A 23,093-nucleotide genomic window follows, 5' to 3' on the forward strand; every position below is an offset into this window, starting at 1 on the left:
CAGCTACTCGGGAGGCTGAGGCAGGAGAATGGCGTGAACCCGGGAGGCGGAGCTTGCAGTGAGCTGAGATCCGGCCACTGCACTCCAGCCTGGGCGACAGACCGAGACTCCGTCTCAAAAAAAAAAAAAAAAAAAAAAAAAAGAAAAAAAAAATGTACAGTAAAAAGACAATATAAAAGATAGAAAATGGTACACATGTAGAGGGCACCTCCAATATAATCTTACAGGACCACCATTGTATTATGTGGTCTGGTGTTGACCAAAACGTTGCTATGTGTGCATGACTGTACCTTGAAAACCAATATTCACCTGTAATCTCAGCACTTTGGGAGGCCGAGGCAGGTGGATCATGAGGTCAGGAGTTCAAGAGCAGCCTGGCCAAGATGGTGAAACCCCATCTCTACTAAAAATACAGTAAGTAGCCAGGGGCAATGGCAGGCACCTGTAATCCCAGCTACTCGGGAGGCTGAGGCGGGAGAATCGCTTGAACCCAGGCGGCAGAAGTTGCAGTGAGCTGAGATCGCACTACTGCACTCCAGCCTGGGGGACAGAGTTGAGACTCTGTCACAAAAAAAAAAAAAAAAGAAAAGAAAAGAAAATCAATATTCAGCTAATGTCTATGCTGTTACATTAAGAATTCACTTATTCATTATTTTAAAAGAAATGTTTCTTAATTTCAAAATTAATAAATGCTCATTGTAGAAAATCTAAATATAGCAGTAATAAGGAAGTGAAAGCCCATGTCTCCACCCAACTCCCAAACATTCCCATGTTAATACTGCCATGTATCTTTCTCTAAACTTTTCTATGCATCATTATATCTACACAATTTTTGCTTTATAAAATCCGAAAATATACTCTATGTATTCGTGATTTACTTTTTCCATCTTTAAATATCAACATATATACTTAATTCTTGGTAATAACTGCTTATTTCATTATAGGAATATAAATTTATTTAACAATTTCCCCTACTGGTAGATAATGACATTACTTCTATTTTTCACTATTAAAAGTATTACTGCAAATGTACATCCATTTATCTTTTCTGCATAAATGACAGTATTTCTATAACATGAATTCCTGGAGGTACAATTGCTGAACAAAAGGGCAAATGTCCATAAAACTGACAGATACTACCAAACTGCCGTTGATTACAACAGTGACACTTTCTAAATTCTTTAAAAATTACATGGAAGGAAGAAGTGAAGTTTTAGCAATGATTTACAATACTATTATTAAAGCAACATGCAGGAACTGTGGCCAGAGCACAAAGATTCACTCTTAAAAATTTAGATCAAACTCTGCAAAATGTGTTACTAAAAGGTGTGGGCAAAACTTGGATATTTTGGAGTAGCGGCCATAACTTTTGCAGTGCAAAACTAGCATGAATTTCTTTTTCCTTCTTCCCAAATGTAAGGACAGAAGTGTTACATTTCTAAGTGTTATATATACTTCATAATTATTTATAGAAGTGTTTATATAATAATGTATCAAAACATAATCCATGATGCAGTGTTCATCCTATAGAAAAATGAGATTTCACACACACAATTTTGATATCACAGTCAGAGAGTGAAGAGCTTATATAGTGGTTTATATTCATTAATATACTGCTTTGTATGTTCTTTTTTTTTTTTAACCTGTCAGCAGAAAGTATGTATATGTTCTAAAATCACTGAATCCAAAAAAGATTTTCTCTTTATCCATGGGAAATTTCCCAAAAGATATTCATTGCATACTCCAAGAATTCAAAATGTTCAAAAATTTTCAAAATGGTCAAAATTAAACTGCAATTACTTTTGCACCAACCTAGTAGCAGGTAATGAAATTATTCCCAATATATAAGCAACAAGGTATGGTCAAAACCACCATAATTTGTAGATGAAGTCACCTTTTCAAAAACTCTGAATTCTGTTTCCAACAAGTAGAATAACCGAAATGCATAAAAGGGGATTCTAACATGCAACTCAGCTCTGTAACTAAAATGGTAAGTATATTCTCTTGTTAATACATAAGCCAATACTTAGGTGCTGACTGCTTCTTTTAGAAATTTCCCAGCAGCTAAAAAATGCAGAAGGAATAAACAAATTAGAAAAATAACTACACTGCAACCCTTAAGAGGTTATATATCTAGGCAACAAATAACCATGGATGCTGAAACTCTTAGGTAAAAGGTTGATAGGTAGACAAGATGACAATACCTGAATCTGTTGATCATTATTATTATCATTAGGAGTTAGACAACCAAGCTTTATTTGCCTCTCCTAATGCTATGTGATAGGAAGTACACAGTCCCACCTACAAAATATCATACTGAAAAGAAAAAAAGAAAAAGAGAAAAGGAAAAGAACAGAACTTGAAGCTAATTATATCTCTAAATCCAAGAACCAGTTTATCAGAAATATGGGGGAAGTAGAATATTACATGACACCAGAAGGAGGCAATCAGCCAACTCCAGAATGTTAAAACTTCTATAGGCCAAATTTTCCAGTTTCTTCACCAAGTCTACAGCATAAAGGAAAACAAATTTTAAAAGAGGGATGTTGTTATAGATGAAGAGAGATTCAAGAGACATTTCAAGCAAATGCAGTGTGTGAATTTTGTTTGGATCCCAATTTGAACACATTACAAAAAGATTTTTGAGACGAGTGAGAAAATTTGAAGATGAACTGGATGTTTTATGTTAATTTTGTTATATAATAGTACTGTAACAGAACAAAATGTCCTTAACTGTTAGTGATAGATAACTGAATAATACATGGGTGAAATAATACCTGGGTGGAATTGGAATTTGTTTTAAAATACTTAAGAGGCTGGGCGCAGTGGCTCATGCTTACAATCACAGCACTTTTGGGGGCAAAAAGGGAGGATCACTTGAGGCCAGAAGTTCATGACCAGTCTGGGCAACACAGCAAGATCCCACCTCTACCAAAAAATGAAAAAATTAGCCGGGCATGGTGGCTCACACCTAAAGTTCTAAGCTTCAGCTACTCAGGAGGCTGAAGTAGAAGGATCACTTGAGACAGGGAAGTTGAGGATGCAGTGAGCTATGATCATACCACTGTCAGCCTAGGTTGACAGAGTGAGGCTCTGTATCAAAACAAGAACAAAAAAACCAACTGAAAGACAGATGAAACAAGATTGGCAAAACTTTGAATACTGCTGAAGCTAAGTAATGGCCACCTGGGATTACTATTCTGTTTTACATACCATCATGTATATATTTGCATTTCCATACTAAAAAGTGGAAATAAAAAAGTTCCTCAAGCATTTTTATCTTACATTTAATATCTCTATACACTGGGTACCAGCAAGAACAGTAGTCTATCGTTTTTCCTCCAACTCACAAAGATGTCCTCGGCATTTCTAAACCCCTATTTGTAGAATATCTCTTAACCCTTACTCCTTAATTTCAACACATTTTTCAAGGTTTATTTCAAGTATTCTTAAAAGAGCCCTTTCTTGACTGCTTCAACTCCCTAATTTTAGTATTCATGAAGCACTTCTTTACTGTATTGTTACTACTTTTCACATTTTTGTGCTCTGCTAACAATCTTCTATCGTGCATCTATTATTTTTTTTTCCCAAACTCTTTCTTAATGAGACATTTTCTCCAGTAGAAAGAATGCCATATTCACTTCTGAACTTGAGGTTTTTTATTTGTCAAGTGGGAATAAGGATATTTGCTTTACCTTCTTCCCAGCAAAATGAAGTTCGAATGATATGAAGGATGGGCAAATACATTTTCTCAACTATAATGCCTTACACAGATACATTACGCTACTTATTTGTTCAGAATTTGTTCTCAAGTACAACTACAAATACTCTGAAGCTCCTTAAAAATTGTTTTATAACTTCAGTTCATAATAATTCAAACTTCCAATAGAGTGATTCTATGTACAAGCTCAACGACACCTGTTTTCAATAAATCACTAATTTTGCTAGAGGAGACAGAACCTATTACCCTAGTAAAAGAAATTTACTACAAATAATATATAGGAAAAACCCAGTAATGCTGGAGGAAGACAATACCCCATGCATATGCAAAAAGACAGGAAAATATGGCAGGTGGAATCTTCAAGTAGTATGTAAAGGTCAGACCTCAGGAATAGTGTTTATTCATGTAAGCAGTCTCTCAAAAGCAAGTAATATCTAAATGCCTGTAATAGATAGAGTCAGATTTTCCTTTGGAGGTTTGGATTTAGAAAAACATCACAATAAACTGTATCTCTCTGTGATCTTATAAACATCTGACACAAATCCAAGTACTTGCACTGAAATCTCATGGCAGCATTTGGTATAAAGTGGTAGTGATCTGGAATGATCCCAAATATACTTAAAATTTTTTTTCTAGCTCCAAATTAAATAGCAAATTTTTTAAAACATCAAAAAGCTCACAGAGACCCCCAGAGACTACATTCATTTAAACCACTTTGACAGCACTGATTAAACAAATATTGAGGGCTTAATGTTCATTAGCGACCATCAGAGACACAAAGATAAGATACTGTCTCTGCCTTCAAGGAACTTACAATAATGTAGTTTTCTTTCAATCAACAAACATTTGAGCACACAGTAAGTACCAGGCAGTGAGATACTGTACCAAATGCTAGAAATAAAAAAATAAAGTGGTCCTTCTTAAGAAACTGACTTACAGGCAAACAAACAAGTGTAACAATAATTACAGTAGTGCCATCAGAGGTATGCACAGGAGCCTTCGTAATAGTAGTCACATTTAAGCAAGTTTTAAAGAATGGCAATTTAACAAGTCCATGAAATAGAGAAGGCAAAGAGATGGAGAAAGTACTCCAGACAGAAAGCACACATGCAGTCAAAGCTATCAACATGACACATTTAAGCACATTTCTCTAAGCATGATCTACAGACAACCAGCAGCACAATTACCTGTAGTGCAAGTTGTTACTTTTCACAGCTCTACTTAAATGTAATGAACCAGAATGTTTAAAGATTGGACTTAGAAATCTACATTTCAATAAACATCTTCGATTTTACGTTCACTGAAGTTTAGGAAGAACAGACTGAAGAAGAATTACTAAAATTCAAAACAGTTAAAGGAGTGGAGGATGTGCCAGAGATGAGAATAGACAAGGACTAGTTCAAGAAGAACCCTGCGTATCCAGCTAAGGAATGAATATGATCTCTTATCCTGAAAAACTACACAGAAGGCCAGGCACAACAGCTCACACCTGTAATCCCAGCACTCTGGGATGCCAAGGTAGGAGGATGGCTTCAGGCCAGCAGTTTGAGATCAGCCTGGGAAACATAAAAAGACCGCATCTCTAAAACAACAACAACAAAACAAAAACAAAACAGAAAAATGGCCAGGCATGGTAGCTCACACCTGTAATCCCAGCACTTTGGGAGGCTGAGGCAGGAGGATCACTTGAGCTCAGGAGTTTGAGTCCAGCCTGGGCAATATAGTGAGACCCCATCTCAAAAAAAAAAAAAAAACAAACACCACATAAAAAGAAAAACAAAAACTACACAGAGTCACTACTGGTTTCTCTCTCCCAAGCAAGTTAATGATGTAAGTGGAGTAGTGTTATGACAAAATAAAACTAAGAGCTTGAAATGTGAGGCTGGGTAATCTGTAAATAACTCTCCTAGATTCAGTAGGCTCAGCAGAAGCCCTGAAAATGATCAGAGAAGGTAAAAAGTACTACCTCTCCAAGACTCCTTCCATCATCCTCACTCACAAATAGGTACATTTCCTCTGCTCAATCTAATTCTTCACTTTTCTGAAAAGCACTTGGCATTGTGTCTAGTTTCAAAGTGATCCTCCTGAGTGTATGGCATCCAGGGTCCAAACTGGTAACTTTTTTATTTAACAAAGAGATATTAAAATATGCAACTTGCGGGCTGGGCGTGGTGGCTCACGCCTGTAATCCTAGCACTTTGGGAGGCCGAGGCGGGTGGATCACCTGAGGTCAGGAGTTCAAGAACAAGCCTGACCAACATGGTGAATCCCTGACTCTACTAAAAATACAAAATTAGCTGGGCATGATGGCGCATGCCTGTAATCCCAGCTACTCGGGAGGCTGAGGCAGGAGAATCGCTTGAACCCGGGAGGCGGAGGCAGCAGTGAGCCAAGATTGCGCCACTGCACTCCAGCCTGGGTGACAAGCAAAACTCCATCTAAAATAAAGGTAGGTAGGTAGGTAGGTAGGTAGGAAGGAAGGAAGGAAGGTAGATATAGATAGATAGATAGATAGATAGATAGATAGATAGATAGATAGATAGATGGATGGATGGATGGATGGATGGATGGATGGATGGATGGATGGATGGATGGATGGATGGATGGACGGACGGACGGACAGACGCACGCATGGACAGACAGACAGATAGAGCAACTTGCTTTTACAACAAATAATTCTCCAATTTTTTCCCTTTTTTTTCCTTGAGTTCCTTCAACTCTCAAGTACAGGGCCAACTACCTTAATGATTTGCCTTCATTTTTTTATGAGTTACAGAACACAGGGTACATTAACCATTGTTAGGTTCATCAGATACAATGACCTGTGAAAATAAAAGACTTTGATGAATCTATCAATTACACTACCAACAAAAGTCATTAATTCTCTTGCCTTTCTTTAAAAAAAAAAAAAATTTAGCAGCCTTCCTTCCCTTTTTTTTTTTTTTTTTTTTGAGACAGAGTCTTACTCTGTCACCCAGGCTGGAGTGCAGTGATGTATCTCGGCTCACTGCAAGCTCCACCTCCCGGGTTCAAGTGATTCTCGTGTCTCAGCCTCCTAATAGCTGGGATTACAAGCATGCACCACCATGCCCAGTAAGTTTTTGTATTTTTAGACCAGGTATTGCCACGTTGGCCAGGTTGGTCTCAAGCCCCCAACCTCAGGTGATGTGCCCACCTTGGCTCGCAAAGTGCTGGGATTACAGGCATGAGCCACCACGCCTGGCCTGTTTTTTTGTTTTTGGTTTTTTTTTTAGGAGACAAGGTGTTACTCTGTCACCCAAGCTGCAGTGTAGTGGTGTGACCATAGCTCACTATAGCATCAAACTACTGGGCTTGAGTGATCCTCCCACTGCAGCCTCCTGAGTAGATTACAGTCATGAGCCACTATGCCTGGCTAATTTTTTAAAAATTTTTTGTAGACAGCAGGGGTCTCACTATGTTGCCCAGGCTAGTTTCAGAAATCCTGGGCTCAAGCAATCCCCTCACCTTGATCTCTCAAAAGTGTTGGGATTACAGGCATGAGCCACTGGGCCCAGCCAGAATCAGCTTCAAGTGCTTATCTTTGATCTATAGCACATTACTATAAATTCTGAAAAGCAATCTTTACATAGACTTTAGAGTTGAGAGAATAAAATTATTATATATTTTAAGTTCTTAAATTCTTATAACTATAGGATCTGGAAAACTAGATCTTTAATCCTTCATCAATTAAACAGTATGCAAAAAATTTCATAGTAAAAATACTATCACTTAAAAAATACCATTACTTGTTAAAATTCTTTATACTGAAGAATTTTACATCCCTTCTCTTCCTACGTTCTGTCTCAATTTATTACATCATGGTCAGTAAATAACCACTTAGATAACATAGGTATTAATAGTAAATTTCAATCTCCCTCTCATCACTATTTAATTCTGCTAGTTTCCTAATGCCTTTAAAAAATTTCCAGCTTCCCAAAACAGGTATTAACCAGAACTGCTACTTTAAAAAACTTAGCATTCAATATACTGAAATCATGCCAATTTTTAAAGACTATTTATATATGAGGGACTTTTCATTCAATTACATAGCACCTGACATCTTTCTACAATGAAGAGGCTATAAAATATGTCTAGCTTTAGTTCTATTTCTTCTTAACAACGGAAATATAGTAAGGATATGGGCATTCAATAATCCTTCTTAACATAATAAACTTCAGCGTTAACTATTTGACCTTCAAGCAATATAGGCTGGGTGCAGTGGCTCATGCCTGAAATCTCAGCATTTTGGGAAGCCAAGTTTGGCAGATCACCTGAGGTCGGGAGTTCCAGACCAGTCTGGCCAACATGGTGAAACCCCATCTCTAATAAAAATACAAAAAAAAAAAAAAAAAAAATTAGTTGGGCATGGTGGTGCACATCTGTAATCCCAGTTACTTGGGAGGCTGAGGCAGGAGAATCGCTTGAACCTGGGACGCAGAAGTTGCAGTGAGCCAAGATTGTGCCACTGCACTCCAGTCTGGGTGACAGAGTGAGACTCCTTCTCAGAAATAAAAATAAAAAATAAATAAAAATAAAAAATGACCTTCAAGCAATATGGTTCATAACTCAATGCTTACTATATGCCAAACCCTTTGCTAGGCGTTGTAGACACAGTGATAAAACAGGTAAGATGTTTATAGTCATAAAGCTTATGTTTTAGTAAAAATATAAAGCATGGCAGCAACGAAATAAAACAACAGAAGTATTTCAGATATTATTATAGATAATGGAAGAGGCGAGGCCTCACTAGAATGTGATATTTGAGTTTAGCTAATAATTATGCCAAGAACATAAGAATGATCCAGACAGAGGAAAGCAAGAGTACAAAGTCCGTAAGGCAGAAACAAATGTAAAATATTCAAAAGAACAACAACAAAAAATCAATATGGAAGTAATAGTGGGATAAGAAGAGAATAGTGAGAAGAGATTAGAAAGGAGGGCCTTATGGTCATAAAAAGTTAATATTTTAAGTAACACAGAAAGTCATTGGAAGCTTTTTAAGTGGGAGAATTATATGATCTGGTTTATGCTTCAGAAGAAGTGCAGCAGCTTCTACAGAGAATAAATGACAGAAGGCAAAAGAGAAACATGGAGAGTATTCCACTCCAGTGTTAGTCAAGAGATTACAAAGGCCTGGATTAGGACAACAGTAGAAATGGATATAAGTGTACTGATTCAAAATATACTTTTGGCCAGGCATGGCGGTTCATGCCTGTAACCCCAGCACTTTGTGAGGCAGAGGAGGGCGGATCACCTGAGGTCAGGAGTTCGAGACTAGCCTGGCCAACACGATGAAATCCTGTTAAAAATATAAAAATTAGCTGGGCATGGTAGTGTGCACCTGTAGTCCCATCTACTCTGGAGGCTGAGGCAGGAGAACTGCTTGAACCCAGAAGGCAGAGGTTGCAGTGAACCAATATCGTGCCACTGCACTCCAGCCGGGTGACACAGCAAGACTCCACAAAAATATACTTTGAAGGAGGACACAGTACTGACCAACAAATTAGACGCGGGGGTTAAGGGGAAAGGACCAATCAAGACTGACAGCTTAGGGTTTTCACTTAAGCAACTGGATAGAGATGGAGCCATTTAAAGAAACAGATGATGTGAGGGCAGTGGCTCACACCTGTAATCCCAGCACTTTGGGAGGCCAAGGCAGGCGAAATCACCTGAGGTCGGGAGTTTGAGACCAGCCTGACCAACATGGAGAAACCCTGCCTCTACTAAACATACAAAATTAGCCGGGCATGATGGCGCATGCCTGTAATCTCAGCTACTTGGGAAGCTGAGGCAGGAGAATCGCTTGAACCTGGGAAGCGGAGGTTGCAGTGAGCCAAGATCGCACCATTGCACTTCAGCCCAGACAAGAGTGAAACTCCATCTCAAAAAAAAAAAAAAAAAAAAAGGAAAGAAAGAAAGAAATAGATGAGGACTGGTGCTGTGATTCATCCCTGTAAATCCAGCACTTTGGGAGGCCGAGGCAGGTGGATCACTTGAGGCCAGGAGTTTGAGACCAGCCTGGCCAACATGGTGAAACCCATCTCGACTAAAAATAAAAAAATTAGCCAGGCTTGGTGGCCGTCTGTAATCTCAGCTACTCGGGAGGCTGAGGCAAAAGGTTCACATGAATCCTGAAGGTGGAGATTGCAGTGAGCCAAGATCATGCCACTGCACTCTAGCCTGGGTGACAGAGCAAGACTGTCTCAAAAAAAAAAAAAAAAAAAAAAAAAGAAAAGAAAAGAAAAAGAAAAAAGAAGTAGATGAGCCTAAAAAACAACAACCAAAAGTAGATTTGGGGGCAGAAGAAGATCAAGAATTCTAAGTGAAGCTGTCAATTTGCATATGCAAGTCTGAAGCTTAGGAAGATTATGACTGGAGATAAAAAATTGAGGGTAACCACACATAGAGATTATATTTAAAGCCAGGTAATAACCTAAAAACCAAGTTTTTTAAAAGAAGAGGGGACTGCAGTTGAATCTTAGACATTTAAAGTGCCTGGGCATAACAGAATAAGTCAGGAAAAAATGAGCAATAGTGGTCAGTTAAGTGTGGTACCCAGAAATTCAAAATTAAACCTTTCTAGTAGGAAGAAAGGGAAGGGATGATTATTTACAACAAATCTGAAAAAATGTATATAAATTATACAAGACTACCAATTAGTTTGACAACACAGAAGGTTATAGTAGTGCTGTGCAACCTGATAATGAGTACAAACAGCTTTCTCAAGGAGTTTTGCTATACAGAGGATTAGAGGAATGAAACAATAAAAAAGGGAAATAATTCTGTTATATTTGTATGTGATAGGAATGATCTAATAGCGAAACTGAAGATGCAAGAGACATGGGATGACTGCAGCCAAGAGGGAAGAATGAAGATTTTGAAAAGGTGAGAAGGGATAAGATCCAGAGGGCAAGTGGAGGAACAGGACTCTAATTTTTTTAAAGCGACATTTTTCTTTTTTCTTTATTTTTTTTTTTTGAGATGGAGTTTTGCTTGTCGCCCAGGCTGGAGTGCAGTGGCATGATCTCAGCTCACTGCAACCTCCGTCTCCTGGGTTCAAGCAATTCTCCTGCATCTGCCTCCGAGTAGCTGGGATTACAGGCGCCTGCCACCACACCCAGCTAATTTTTTGTATTTTTAGTACAGACGGGGTTTCGTCATGTTCAGCATGCTGGTCTCGAATTCCTGATCTCAGGTGATCCACCCACCTCAGCCTCCCAAAGTGCTGGGATTACAGGTGTGAGCCACTGCGCCTGTCCATTTTTCTGTTTTATAAGAGAAAAAACAGAATTTGAATACAAATACAAAATTTTAGGTTGAAGTTGTGTCCCCAGGACCCATACAGTAGCTGGCATATAACAAGCCCTCAATAAATATTTACTAATTTAGAGCACTGAATTAGAACTTTTTTTTTTCCTTTTTGAGACAGGGTCTCACTTTGTCACCCAGGCTAGAATGCAGAGGTGCGATCTGGGCTCACTGCAGCCTAGACCTCCCAGGCTCAAGCAATCATCCCACCTCAGCCCAAGTGGCTGGGACGACAGGCACAAGCAACCATACTTGGCTAACTTTGGTATTTTTTTTTTTTTTTTTTGTACAGATGGGATTTCATCATGTTGCCAAGGCCAGTCTTGAATTCTTGGGCTCAAGCCACCGGCCAGCCTCAGCCTCCCAAAGGAATACAGGTGTGAGCCACCACGCCTGGCCAGCACTTATTTCACTTAAAATCTTAACTTCTTATGGCCCCTAGGCCCTACTCCTCTAATCTTTTCTTAATATTCTTTCCTTGGTCTATTATCCCATGTTTGATATTTTTTCCCTGTTCTTTAGGACAATCTAAATTAGTTCCTGCCTTGGACCTTTTGTACTTGGCTGTTTCCTCTACGTAATTACATTTAAAGAAAGTCATACCATTGAAATAGTACTTGCTTAAGCCAATAAAATCAGAGAAAAACTAGTACTCTTCATTAGAATCGGTACATTATCAAGATTTCTTTGCTCTAAACGAGTGGTAGGCAAACTAGAACCACTGGGCCAAATCCAGCCTGCTTCCTGATTCTGTAGACAAAGTGTTATCGGAACACTGTCATGTCCATTCATTTACACACACAGTCTGCTTTCCAGCCACAAGAGCAGAGTTGAGTAGTTACAACAGAAACCATATCATTGCAAGTCTTAAAGATTTACTCTTTGGCCCTTTACAGGGAAGTTCTGCTGACCCTTGTTCTAAATTTAATTCTAAATTCCAAAATAATTAGGGAAGTAAAAGAGGATTTTCAACAACACACACATACTTTTTAATAATCAGGAACCAAATTAAATTTAAAAATGAGAAAATGTATGGAGAAACTGAGCTAGCTATAAAATCTAGTATTAAATGTCACGTTGACCCAGGTTTTTAAAACTCTATCCCCTTAAATAATCAAACTTTAAATGTCACAATAGGGATTTTTTAAAAACTCAGCATTTAATCCTTCACTGGGCTGAATAAAATTATCATGAGATTTCCTGGTATTAAAAAATGAGGATTTGGGCCATGCACAGGGGCTCATGCCTATAATCTCAGCACTTTGGGAGGCCAAGGCAGACAGATCGCTTGAGCCCATGAGTTCAAGACTAGCCTGGACAACATGGCGAAACCCTGTCTCTACAAAAAAATACAAAATTAGTCAGGTGTGATGGTGTGCACCTGTAGTCCCAGCTACTCGGGGTGCTATGGTAGGAGGACTGCTTGAGCCTGGGAGGTGGAGGCTTCAGTGACCCATGACCACACTACTGTACTACAGCCTGTGCAACCTTGAGGTCCTTTATTTGAGCCCCTATCCCACCCCCCCAAAAAAGGGATTTCACACAATTGTCTACCATAGCTGCTGAAACACAGGGTATTTCCATTTCCTTTTCTTTTTCCTAAGAGCACAGTTACTGTCTTGTGCAAGCTCCTTGGGAATGTCTATGGTAGGAGAAGGGTTAAAAGTGCTCTAAGACCTTCACTTCCATTTTAACCAGAGTTGTTTTCCTTTCATCTGTTTTACATATTTTTTTTGCAGAAGTATTTGAAAAGCACAGGTAGTAATAAATTCAACCGATAACTAACAGCACTGGTTTGTGAGAAAAAGAAAGACATGGATCTAAAATAGACCAAGAATATCACCCTAGTTCTGATACCTTACAATCCATGACTTCAGGGAAGTTAGTTAACCCTTCTGAGCCTTTGTTTTCACATCAGTGGGAAGAACATTGAGCTCACAGTATAAAAATAATGCAGTAACAATGTAAAACATTTACCTGGCACAGCAGCACTCAACAAATTGTAATTCACTCCTTCTTCTCTTACTCTTAAGTTGAACAATACAGAATTACTGATATCAGATCAACTCTGACCTATAAAAATGGCATTCATATAGTTCAACTTAATCCTGCAAAAATCAACTGTGCAGAGGAGAGTTACCAGAGGGTAGAAAGACCTCCTTACAAGGGTGGCCCTTGGCTGGCATTTGGGAATTTAGCTGGTAAACAGTTCCCTATATTGATAAGAAACTTTCCTCAAATGATAAGGGTAGCTTACTCTGCCTACACTGTTTATACAAACAATATGGTTTATGTTGTATACCTATTTTCTTTCTGGGAGTCTGGAATTTTGATACATTCTAGGCAGATGCCTACGTGCCATCCCTCAATAAAAACTTTGGGTACTGAGTCTCCAATGAGCTTCCTTGGTAGATAACATTTCACATGTATTGTCACAATTCACTGCTGAAGAAATTAAATGCATCCTATGTGCCTCAATGGGGAGAAGCCTCATGGAATCTTGCACCTGCTTTCCTCTAGGTTTCACTCCATGTACCTTTTCCCTTTACTGATTTCGCTTTGGATTATTCCGCTGTAATAAATCTTAGCCATGAGTACAACTACATTCTGGATCCTGTGAGTCCTTCCAGCAAATCTTTGAGCCTGGGGATGGTCTTGGGATCACATTTGACACATCAACTTTTAAAATACAACTAACTATTTTAATGGCAATTTTGTTAAACTGTATTGTACATAGTCTTAACTTCTCAGAATATATTACATAAAATTAGATGGCAAGGTAAATTTTGATGTATTTACATGCTATCATAATGTGATACTCTCAAGAGTTAAATTCTATAAACCTACTTTCTCTGACATTAAATGTCCCAAACTGCCAGGGTATTGACTTCTTCTGAGTAGACAAAAACTTTCAGGAATGCAATCTGGCAACATATATCGGTAGCCTTTAAAAAGATCTTGCATTCCATTTGACCTAGTAATTCTAGATCACATTTATTCTAAGTAAATCACTAAAGACATGCACAAAAATTATGCCAGAATGCTGATTTCACTGCAATATTTGGCTCAAACAACTTACATATTCAATAAGAGACTGATTAAAACTTAATTTTGGTACACCTCTAGACTGGAATACCATGAAACCATTCAAACAGGAGTTTGAAGAAAGGAAGAAAAAAAGAAAGCCTTTGCATACTATTAGAATGAGTCTGAATTTAGACTTAAAGGCAACAAGGAACCAGTGATGTAAAAAAACGGGAAAATTAAATGACTTGGTGTTTTTAGAAAAATTATGGTTTATGTGTATTGTTGTCTTAGAGTGAAAAACAGAATGTGTGAATAAAAGGGCTTTTTTGGTGTAAATTTACTAGAGAGGACAAGAGGGAAAGAAGAGAGAATTAGTATATTAGTATAGTACTAATTTTATTAAGTTTGAACTACTCACAGAACATCTAAGTGGTCTAGTAACGCAGAGGGCTATGTGAGTGGAGCTCATGAGAGAATTAGGTAAGGCTGATTTGGAAGTCATGAGCATACAAAAACAGTGAAAGCTGTAAAAGTAGATGAAATCTCCAGGACAGTTTACAAAGTAAGGTAGTGCAGATCCCTAGAAAACACAAATACTTCAGAAAAAGAAGAAACATTTAAAAAGGAGATCATGCCATAAAAAGAAAACCAGATGGAAAAAGAGTTCGGCGATTCCTCAAAATGTTAAATGTGGAATTATGTTATGACCTAGCAATTCCACTCCTAGCTATAAAACCAGAAGAATTTAAAACAGGGAGTCAGATACTTGTACACCAACGTTCATAGCAGTATTACTGACAATAGCCAAAAGGTAGGAACAACCCAAAGTGTACATCAAAAGATGAATGGATAAGCAAAATACAGTACATCTAAACAATGGACTACTATTCAGCCATAAAAAGGAATGGAATTTTGGTATATGCTATAACATGGTTGAATCCTGAAAACATTATGCTAAGTAAAATAAGCCAGACATAAGAGAATAAGTATTTTATAATTCCACTTATATGAGGTATCTAGAATAGGCAAATAGAGATAGAAACTAGAATAGAGGCTACGAGGTACAAGGAGAAGCGGGAAACGAGGAGTTATTTAATGAATGCAGAGTTTCTATTTGGGATGATAAAGTTCGAAAACAGTAGTGATGGCTGCACAACACTGTGAATGTACTTACTGCCACCGAATTGTTCACTTAAAAATGGTTAACATGATAAACGTTGTATCTATTTTGCCACAACTTAAACATATATATATATATTTTCACTAAAGCCAAAGGTAAAGAGAGTCAACAGTATCAAATTCTGCTGTGAGATCGGGCAATATAAGAAGACCTGAAAACTAGGCATGGGCCTTAATGTGATGGTAGCATGGTCACAGTAATAACTAAATTATACATAGCAGGTGGAAGAATTAATAAAAGGAAGAACACCATAAGGATTTGGACATCTGAATGGACCTACATTTTAGACCGTGCCCAATTACAGGAATTAGAGGCACAGATAAAATTGACAAAGGGTCAAGACTTAATCCAAATGAGTCACCCAGGCCCTACCTTTGACCCCTTCAGGTGATACTGGGAGCCCGGAGAAGGTGAAATGCTGCTCCTAAGCCTTGGTAAGTAAAGCAGGTAGAACAAATAGTGTGGCAAAGCTGGTTTGCATCTGGCTCCAAGGGAGTATCAGGGTGTGGTTTCCTTTCCCTCAGAGATATCGAAGACTGAAAGTAGCATTCTCCTGGCCTAGAATCGGTGATAGTGGATCTTCAGAGGGCAATTCATTGACTCCCCCAACAACACTGTCACAATACTACTGGTAGATCAGCTACTGCGATCTGCCTGGTATGGGACTGAGTGTAGTGGGACTGAATTATTCTTGGAAATAGGGTCACTGCTGCTCCAAACTGATAATCAGGCACTATCCTAGGAGGTATTTTATAGAGCAGATAGTCCAATCTCCAGTTTTACAGACCAGGAGATGACTGATCTAAGTGTCACAAACTCTACATCCAAGTCCTACCTCTACCACTAAAGTCACTATATACCCTTGGGACATGCCACATAACTACTCTGGGGTCTGTGTCCGTATTTGTAAAATAAACTCTGAACTCTTAATTCTAAATCAACATGGTATTATAATAGCAAAGAAAAAATACCTTAAAGTCCTTAAATTGGTCTAGCATTTTCCCCATCAAACTGCATTGTCCCTACTATCCCTGTGAAATTTACCAGAGTACTATTTATGACTATTGATTATTTACTTAATGAAGCAAACAGCCTATATTACAAAATGGTACTGGATCTTATTTTAGACTAGGGTTACCCAAAGCCTAAATTCTGGTAGTCCTAAATTTATACCACTTTAATTTTCATTACTTCACTAACTTTACAAATATAGAGAACATTTTTGGTCATCACAAGTAGAATTATTTTGTTTTACTTTTTTGAGACAGGGTCTTGCTCTGTTACTAGGCTGAAACACAGTGGTGTGATTATGGCTCACTGCAACCTGGAACTCCTGGGCTCAAGTGATCCTCCCACCTCAGCCTCCCAAGTAGCTGGGACTACAGGCATGCACCACCATGCCAAGCTAATTTTTAAAATTTTTTTATTTTGTAGAGACTGGGTCTCATCGTATTACCCAGGCTGGTCTCAAACTGCTGGGCTCAAGCCTCAGACTCCCAAAGTACTGGAATTATAAGCATAAGCCACTGCACTGAGCTGAATTATTTATGTAATATTTCCATTCTTAAAAATGAAAACAGGCTATTTACAAATGTGTTGTAATTCTAAATTAACGTCAAAAACATTAAAGGAAGAATAACCACTACTCTGTTTGCAATAATCTATTTGATATTGCCACATTTTTCTGGAACCACTTTATAAATTTAAAATCTTATTTGTTTTATACCAAAATGTCCTTATTCATTAAAAAATCATCATAAATTATCATCTAAGCCACATCATATATTATTAGTGCAGAAATTTAAGTAAGTTAGAACTGAAAATCTAAAAAGGGAAAAATGCCAATCATTAAATTGAGAGAGGCATTTAGAGAAAAAGAACAGTTTAGAATGATTGAATAAATAAGCTCTAATTCCTCAGAAATTGGACTTAAAGGATGTTCTTCTTCCCAATTAAAAATCTAATTTCTTCTCTGTATAAACTCTCAAACTGTAAGTGGGTTTTGATGAGAGGCTCGCACCAGCATCTTAGATCCTAGGTAAAACCTCTAATTTTCCCTTTGAGTGTTAAGACCTCCAATAACATACACCTCAATAATATAACCATAGCCAGTGTACGTTATTGAAGGCATAACATGAATAGGTTATACTAATTGTTATATTAATAGGTGTAAAAAATCTCCATGACTTCTCAATATACTCCTTCAGATTTGTGATCAAAATTTGTCCACTTCTTTTCTCTTTCTTACAATCTATTATTTTTAAATATTTGTATTAAAATACATAAGAAATTTAAAAATAAAGAGCAAATGAAGTTTGGTATGACAATTGTCCTCAGTTCATCACATGTGGCATTTCACTTCATTTTACTCCTCTATTAACTAAATGTTACTCTTCTGACCTATGTGGCAGCATGAATCTGGAGCCAAGCAACTCTGGGTTCAAACTAACTCTACTTTTTATTAATTAGGTGGCCACAGGCAAATATGTTAATCTCCTTGAGCTGCATTTCTTATAAAATGAAAATAATACCTGCCTTTTTGCTGGGATGATTAAGATATTTTATATAAAACATCTTGCTCAAAGTAGGGGAGCTGCTTAACACTGTTACAGAACATTATATGAATACAAGGAGCTCTGTATTACAAGCGAAAAAAATATAAGAAAAAATTGTTTATGATTAAGTATGAAACAAATGAAAAATTCAGCATTACCCTAAGAACAGCTGTAAACATGGCTGGGCACGGTGGTTCATGCCTGTAATCCCAGCACTTTGGGGGGCTAAGGTGGGCAGATCGTTTGAGCCCAGGAGTTTCAGGCCAGCCTGGTCAATGTGGTGAAACACTGTTTCTACTAAAAATACAAAAATTAGCTGTGTGTGGTGGCATGCACCTGTAATCCCAGCTACTTAGGAGGCTAAGACATGAGAATCCCTTGAGCCTGGAGGTTGCAGTGAGCCAAGATTGCCCTACTGCACTCTAGCCTGGATGACAGAGCGAGACTCTGTCACAAAACAAACAAACAACAAAAAAAGAACAGTTGTAAACAATGCAAGGACAGTACTTTAAAGCAGGCTTTTGAATACAAAAACAAAGCCATGCTTAAATGAAAGCACCTCCAATTAGTACAAACAAATCAACACTCACTTTAAAAGCAGCAGAAAAAATAGTTTCTTCATAGTGGATTAAGTGTCAAGAAATCATAAGCAAAAATGTTAAGCACTGAGAGAAAAAAGAACAAGTAAAAAGTTTTTGTAAATATTTCATTATATACAAAATATGCTAGAATCTTCAATTATACAAATTCAAATTAAAAATACCTGAGCACCAGCTGAGCGCAGAGGTTCATGCCTGTAATCCCAACACTTTGGGAGGCCAAGGCGAGTGGATCACCAGGTCAGGAGTTCAAGACCAGCCTAGCCAACATGATGAAACACCATCTCTACTAAAAATACAAAAATTAGCTGCACGTGGTGACACACGCCTGTAATACAGCTACTCAGGAGGCTGAGGTAGGAGAATTGCTTGAACCCTGGTGGCGGAGGCTGCAGTGAGCCGAGATAGAGCCACTGCGTTCCAGCCTGGGTGACACAGCAAAACTCCACCTGGTTGCTGGGGGTGGGGGGAACCCAAGCACCAACAAACTAATGACTCCTGTCAGCAGGTGGCTCTAGTGACACTGGAAACAATATCAAATACTATAGTAAAATACAGTTGGTAAAAAATGTATCAATTCTCAGAAATTTGGAGTCAAAAAAAGTCATGCCAATACTTCAATAATGAATATCAGTGGTAATACTATTTAAAAGGAAAACAAGGTTAGCAATCATGTTCTCAGTGTTTGAGAAAGGTAACCTTTTTTTTTTTTTTTTACTTTAAAAAATGGCTAGGAAAGAAGAAATTTAATATTTTCCACTTACAGCTCTTCCTACTTTCTAGCTCCAGAAGGGTTTCCTTTTTTTTTTTTGCTTATGTAACCAATTTAAATACTTACTCTGAACCTGCAGCCATTTCCAAGTATGACGTCTCTGCTGTATCAACCCCCAATGGGATCACTATGCTCATGACGTTCGCCTCTGGTAAATTCGATTACTATGGAGTCCTATGCATTGGTATCCAAAACACTGGGGCATGCCAGCCACAGTGCTCATTGCAAACATCTAAGTGCATCCACAAACCCTGTTTAAAAGAAAAGGAAACAAAAAAGCAAGAGTCACTCTATAACAGTAAGTAAAATAACATGAAGAAAACATTCTTTATTAAAATCTCAATATAAATTGAAATTTGCTTAGAGTCTCTCTCATTAACTTTTCTGGAATTGAGTTACGTGATCATGATCAAAAGAAAAGTTTCTAAATCACAATCTTTCTGAGGGAATGAATTTAGGATGCCACAAGAAGATTACTAAGGCATATTTAGTAAAGAACCAAAAAGTATTCATTTTAAAGGATAAAATGTAATTTCTTACAGTGCCAGTATGCAAAAATAAGTCTTCTTTGTTCAGTGAGTGATCTAACAATATACTAACAAATACTGAGTACTTACTATGGACTAAGCACCATAATCAGCTTTTTACATGGATGGTCTATTTAATCCTCCTAATTCTAAGGTAGGTACCTCCATTTTACCACTGAGGAAAAGAAAACCAAAACAGGCTAATATTGAAAAGCACTGTGTAATTGTCTATTATTGTGTATTTTCATATTATAATAATTAGTAGTCTGGTAGCTCTCCCCCAGCTACACATGGTTTAAAAAAACTTAATCAAGGTTGCTCCATTTAAGAGATGAAACCAGGATTTGAACCAATTCTACTCTACTGTTTGTATCTGTATGTAAGGGAAACTATGTTATTGGTAATAAATTCAATTACTGTACAGTAGTTGTCATTTTCTATAACAGGTAAATCTAGGTATACTGTTGAGGGAGTTCTCTTTTTCTTCCATTAATACTGTTCAGTTATTAAAGAGTTAATACCCCCTAATTCAATTAGTAGAAAAAACTAAGTTTTTTTTTTAAATTTACAACAGCAACTAAAAGATACTTAGCTTCGACATCAATTTTTCTAATTTAAATTCACTACATAACAGTGGCTATAGGTATGTTTATAAAATATCTACTTAAAGTCTTTTCAAAAATTATACAGGTGAAACTCAGGAACAAAACCAATATAGATAATCCTATAAATTAGAAAACAGCAACAGTCATTATCCTTGTCTCTGTAATGTAATACCTGAAATATTGAAAAGCAGTGTGCAATTGTCTACTATTACATATTTTTATATTATAATAATTTGTAATCTGGTAGCTCTCCTCCAGTTACACATAGTTTAAAAGTTCAAGGCTAGTTTTCTTGGAGAATTCAAACAACTATTAACACGTTATTTACCCACTTTGGTAATATATTCCCCCATAATATATGAACTCAAAATCTGTATAATCTGTGAAACAGGAATTAACCTGGATATTCTCAAATGTTAACTAAATATTATAGGCAGCTATAAGAATTGCTACTTGAAGAAACACTGTTTTTTATGTTAGACTCATAAAAAGTCTTGTATTTTAGGTATATACTATATTTAGTGGTATACTTATTTACCAGAGGCAGACACTGAAAGGAAATCAAGTCATTATTAAAGTCTTTTAAGTAACTGAGTGATACTTCTAATTTAAAATAATCTACTTAGGTATTTATTTACCAGTATGTCCCTTTTTATATAAATATGCCATCCTCAATAAACACCACACTTGAGCTGTTTCAGTAAAGAGCTTGCCACAAACCTCCTTCAGACAATGACTTCTATTTGTGCTATTGCTGCTTGTCTTCCAAACTGCACAGTGCCTGGAACATAACAGCATTCTACAAAGAATTGATGAATGCATTAGAGCACTTCAGATGAAACTGCAGCTCTGGCTTAATTAACTAAACGAACTATCACCCTGTATTTCACCCTGTGAAACCCTGTCTCTATTAAAAATACTATCACCCTGTATAATCAAGTGTCATTAAAAACAACTACATGACATTCCCATAACTGCATTTCCCTAAAAACACAGAAGCTCATCCTCAGGACAAAGATACATCACATCTGAAACAGAACTGCAGACTGTGAATTTGATTCAATAGGAAAAGCAGATCTCAGTAATTTACTCACAAGAGGTCAGAAGACAAGAGGTCATATGTATTAAGACATTAAGGCAAATATTTCACTATTTTCATTAATATAAAAAATCTTATAATGAGAAAACTCACACTGCTTAAAAATCTTGTTGATATTTAATAACATGATGAATTCGTTAGGGTCAAGTCACAGCTTTTTCAAATAGGAAAAGCCAATGTAGTAGGCAGAAAAGATGTGACCTTTAACACAGCGAGCTTAAAAAAGTCAAAAATAGGCCGGGTGTGCTGGCTCACTCACGCCTGTAATCCCAGCACTTTGGGAGGCCGAGGAGGGCGGATCACGGGTTTAGGAGATTGAGACCATCCTGGCCAACATGGTGAAACCTTGTCTCTATTAAAAATACAAAAATTAGCTGGGGTTGGTGGCATGTGCCTGTAATCCCAGCTACTCGGGAAGCTGAGGTAGGAATAATCGCTTAAAACAGGGAGTCAGAGGCTGTAGTGAGCTGAGATTGCGCCACTGCACTCCAGCCTGGCGACAGAGCAAGACTCTGTCTCAAAAATAAAAATAAAAAGTTACAAATAAAGGGAAAAGGTTTTTAATACAACCTGAACAATCAACACAATGTTTCACATCTTACATGTGAATCAAAAAACTGGTCATCCAGCTGACAAGTAAAATATGTACAAAATACACTGAGAATAAATGGCAGCCATTAAAGAAATAATATAAAAGGAAATACCATGAGATGTCTGGTAAATCTGAGGTCCAAGAAAGAATAAATGTCTTCACAAAACCTGCTTATCCAGAATAGACCTAGAAACCAAGTGAACATAGGAGTTTTGAGCTATTTTAAAATGGCATAAAATTACAGTTACTTCTAACAAACATGGTACCTAAAACCAAAGTGACTCACATAAAGCAGCCAATTCTTAAAAGGATAAATTTATTCTTCCCTTTTTACACAAATGAATGTAAACACAAGTAAAGGCAACAATCAAAGCTAAATACTAAATCAAATTGGAAAAAGAAACACTGGGATACAATATTAAATTTAATATTTAAAAAATTTTTTAAATAACTTCAAAAAATGTTAAATTTTAATACAATATTAAAAACAGATTTAGCAAAGGCAACAATACCAAAACAAAAACAATAAAAACAAACACAACTCTAAAGTAGGAAAAATGAAGTAAAAGGCAAAAAAAAGCAATTAAAGTAGAAAACAGTTTATCAGGAAAACTGGAAGTCTGAAGCTGCCTTTAAGACCATGTTAAAATAAACAGAAAACAGGCTGGGTGCAGTGGCTCACACCTGTAATCCCAGCACTTCCAGCAGCTAAGGCAGGTAGACTACTTGAGCCCAGGAGTTCAAGAGCAGCCTGGGCAACACAGTGAGACTTCGTCCCTACAAAAAATACAAAAATTAGCTGGATGTGGTGATGCACACCTGTAGTCCCAGTTACTTGGGAGGCTGAGATGGCAGGATTGTTTGAGCCCAGGAGGTCAAGGCTGCAGTAAGCCATGATTGCACAACTGCACCCCAGCCTGGGTGACAGAGGGAGACCCTGTCTTAAAAACAAAACAAAACAAAACAAAACAAAAAAATAACACTTTAAAGATTAATATGATACCCAAAAGGCAGAAAGAATAAAAATATGAGGAAAAACATTTTTCTAAAATTACAAATAAAAGTGCCCAATATAACAATCTCTTTG

The 23,093-nt window shown here is 37.3% G+C and overlaps 1 protein-coding gene across 5 annotated transcripts in view; it reads right to left on the reverse strand.

The window, feature by feature from the left end:
- LOC105475332 (lysine methyltransferase 2E (inactive)) overlaps positions 1–23,093 on the reverse strand; it is a 103,290-nt gene that overhangs the window by 56,574 nt on the left and 23,623 nt on the right. For 2 of the 5 annotated variants that reach the window (XM_011730495.3, XM_011730498.3), the window contains exons 2-3: positions 22,119–22,192; positions 19,250–19,434 (exon numbers count right to left, since the gene is read on the reverse strand). In XM_011730495.3, coding sequence (XP_011728797.1) covers positions 19,250–19,320 — 71 coding nt within the window. In that variant the 5' untranslated portion in view covers positions 19,321–19,434; positions 22,119–22,192. Of the gene's footprint in view, positions 1–19,249; positions 19,435–20,953; positions 21,115–22,118; positions 22,193–23,093 lie in introns of all 5 variants that reach the window. The other 3 variants (XM_071094719.1, XM_011730496.3, XM_071094718.1) reach the window with 2 other exon arrangements.

The sequence above is a fragment of the Macaca nemestrina genome, chromosome 4 (genome assembly GCF_043159975.1).
Source record: "Macaca nemestrina isolate mMacNem1 chromosome 4, mMacNem.hap1, whole genome shotgun sequence".
In the NCBI taxonomy this organism is placed as follows: domain Eukaryota; kingdom Metazoa; phylum Chordata; class Mammalia; order Primates; family Cercopithecidae; genus Macaca; species Macaca nemestrina.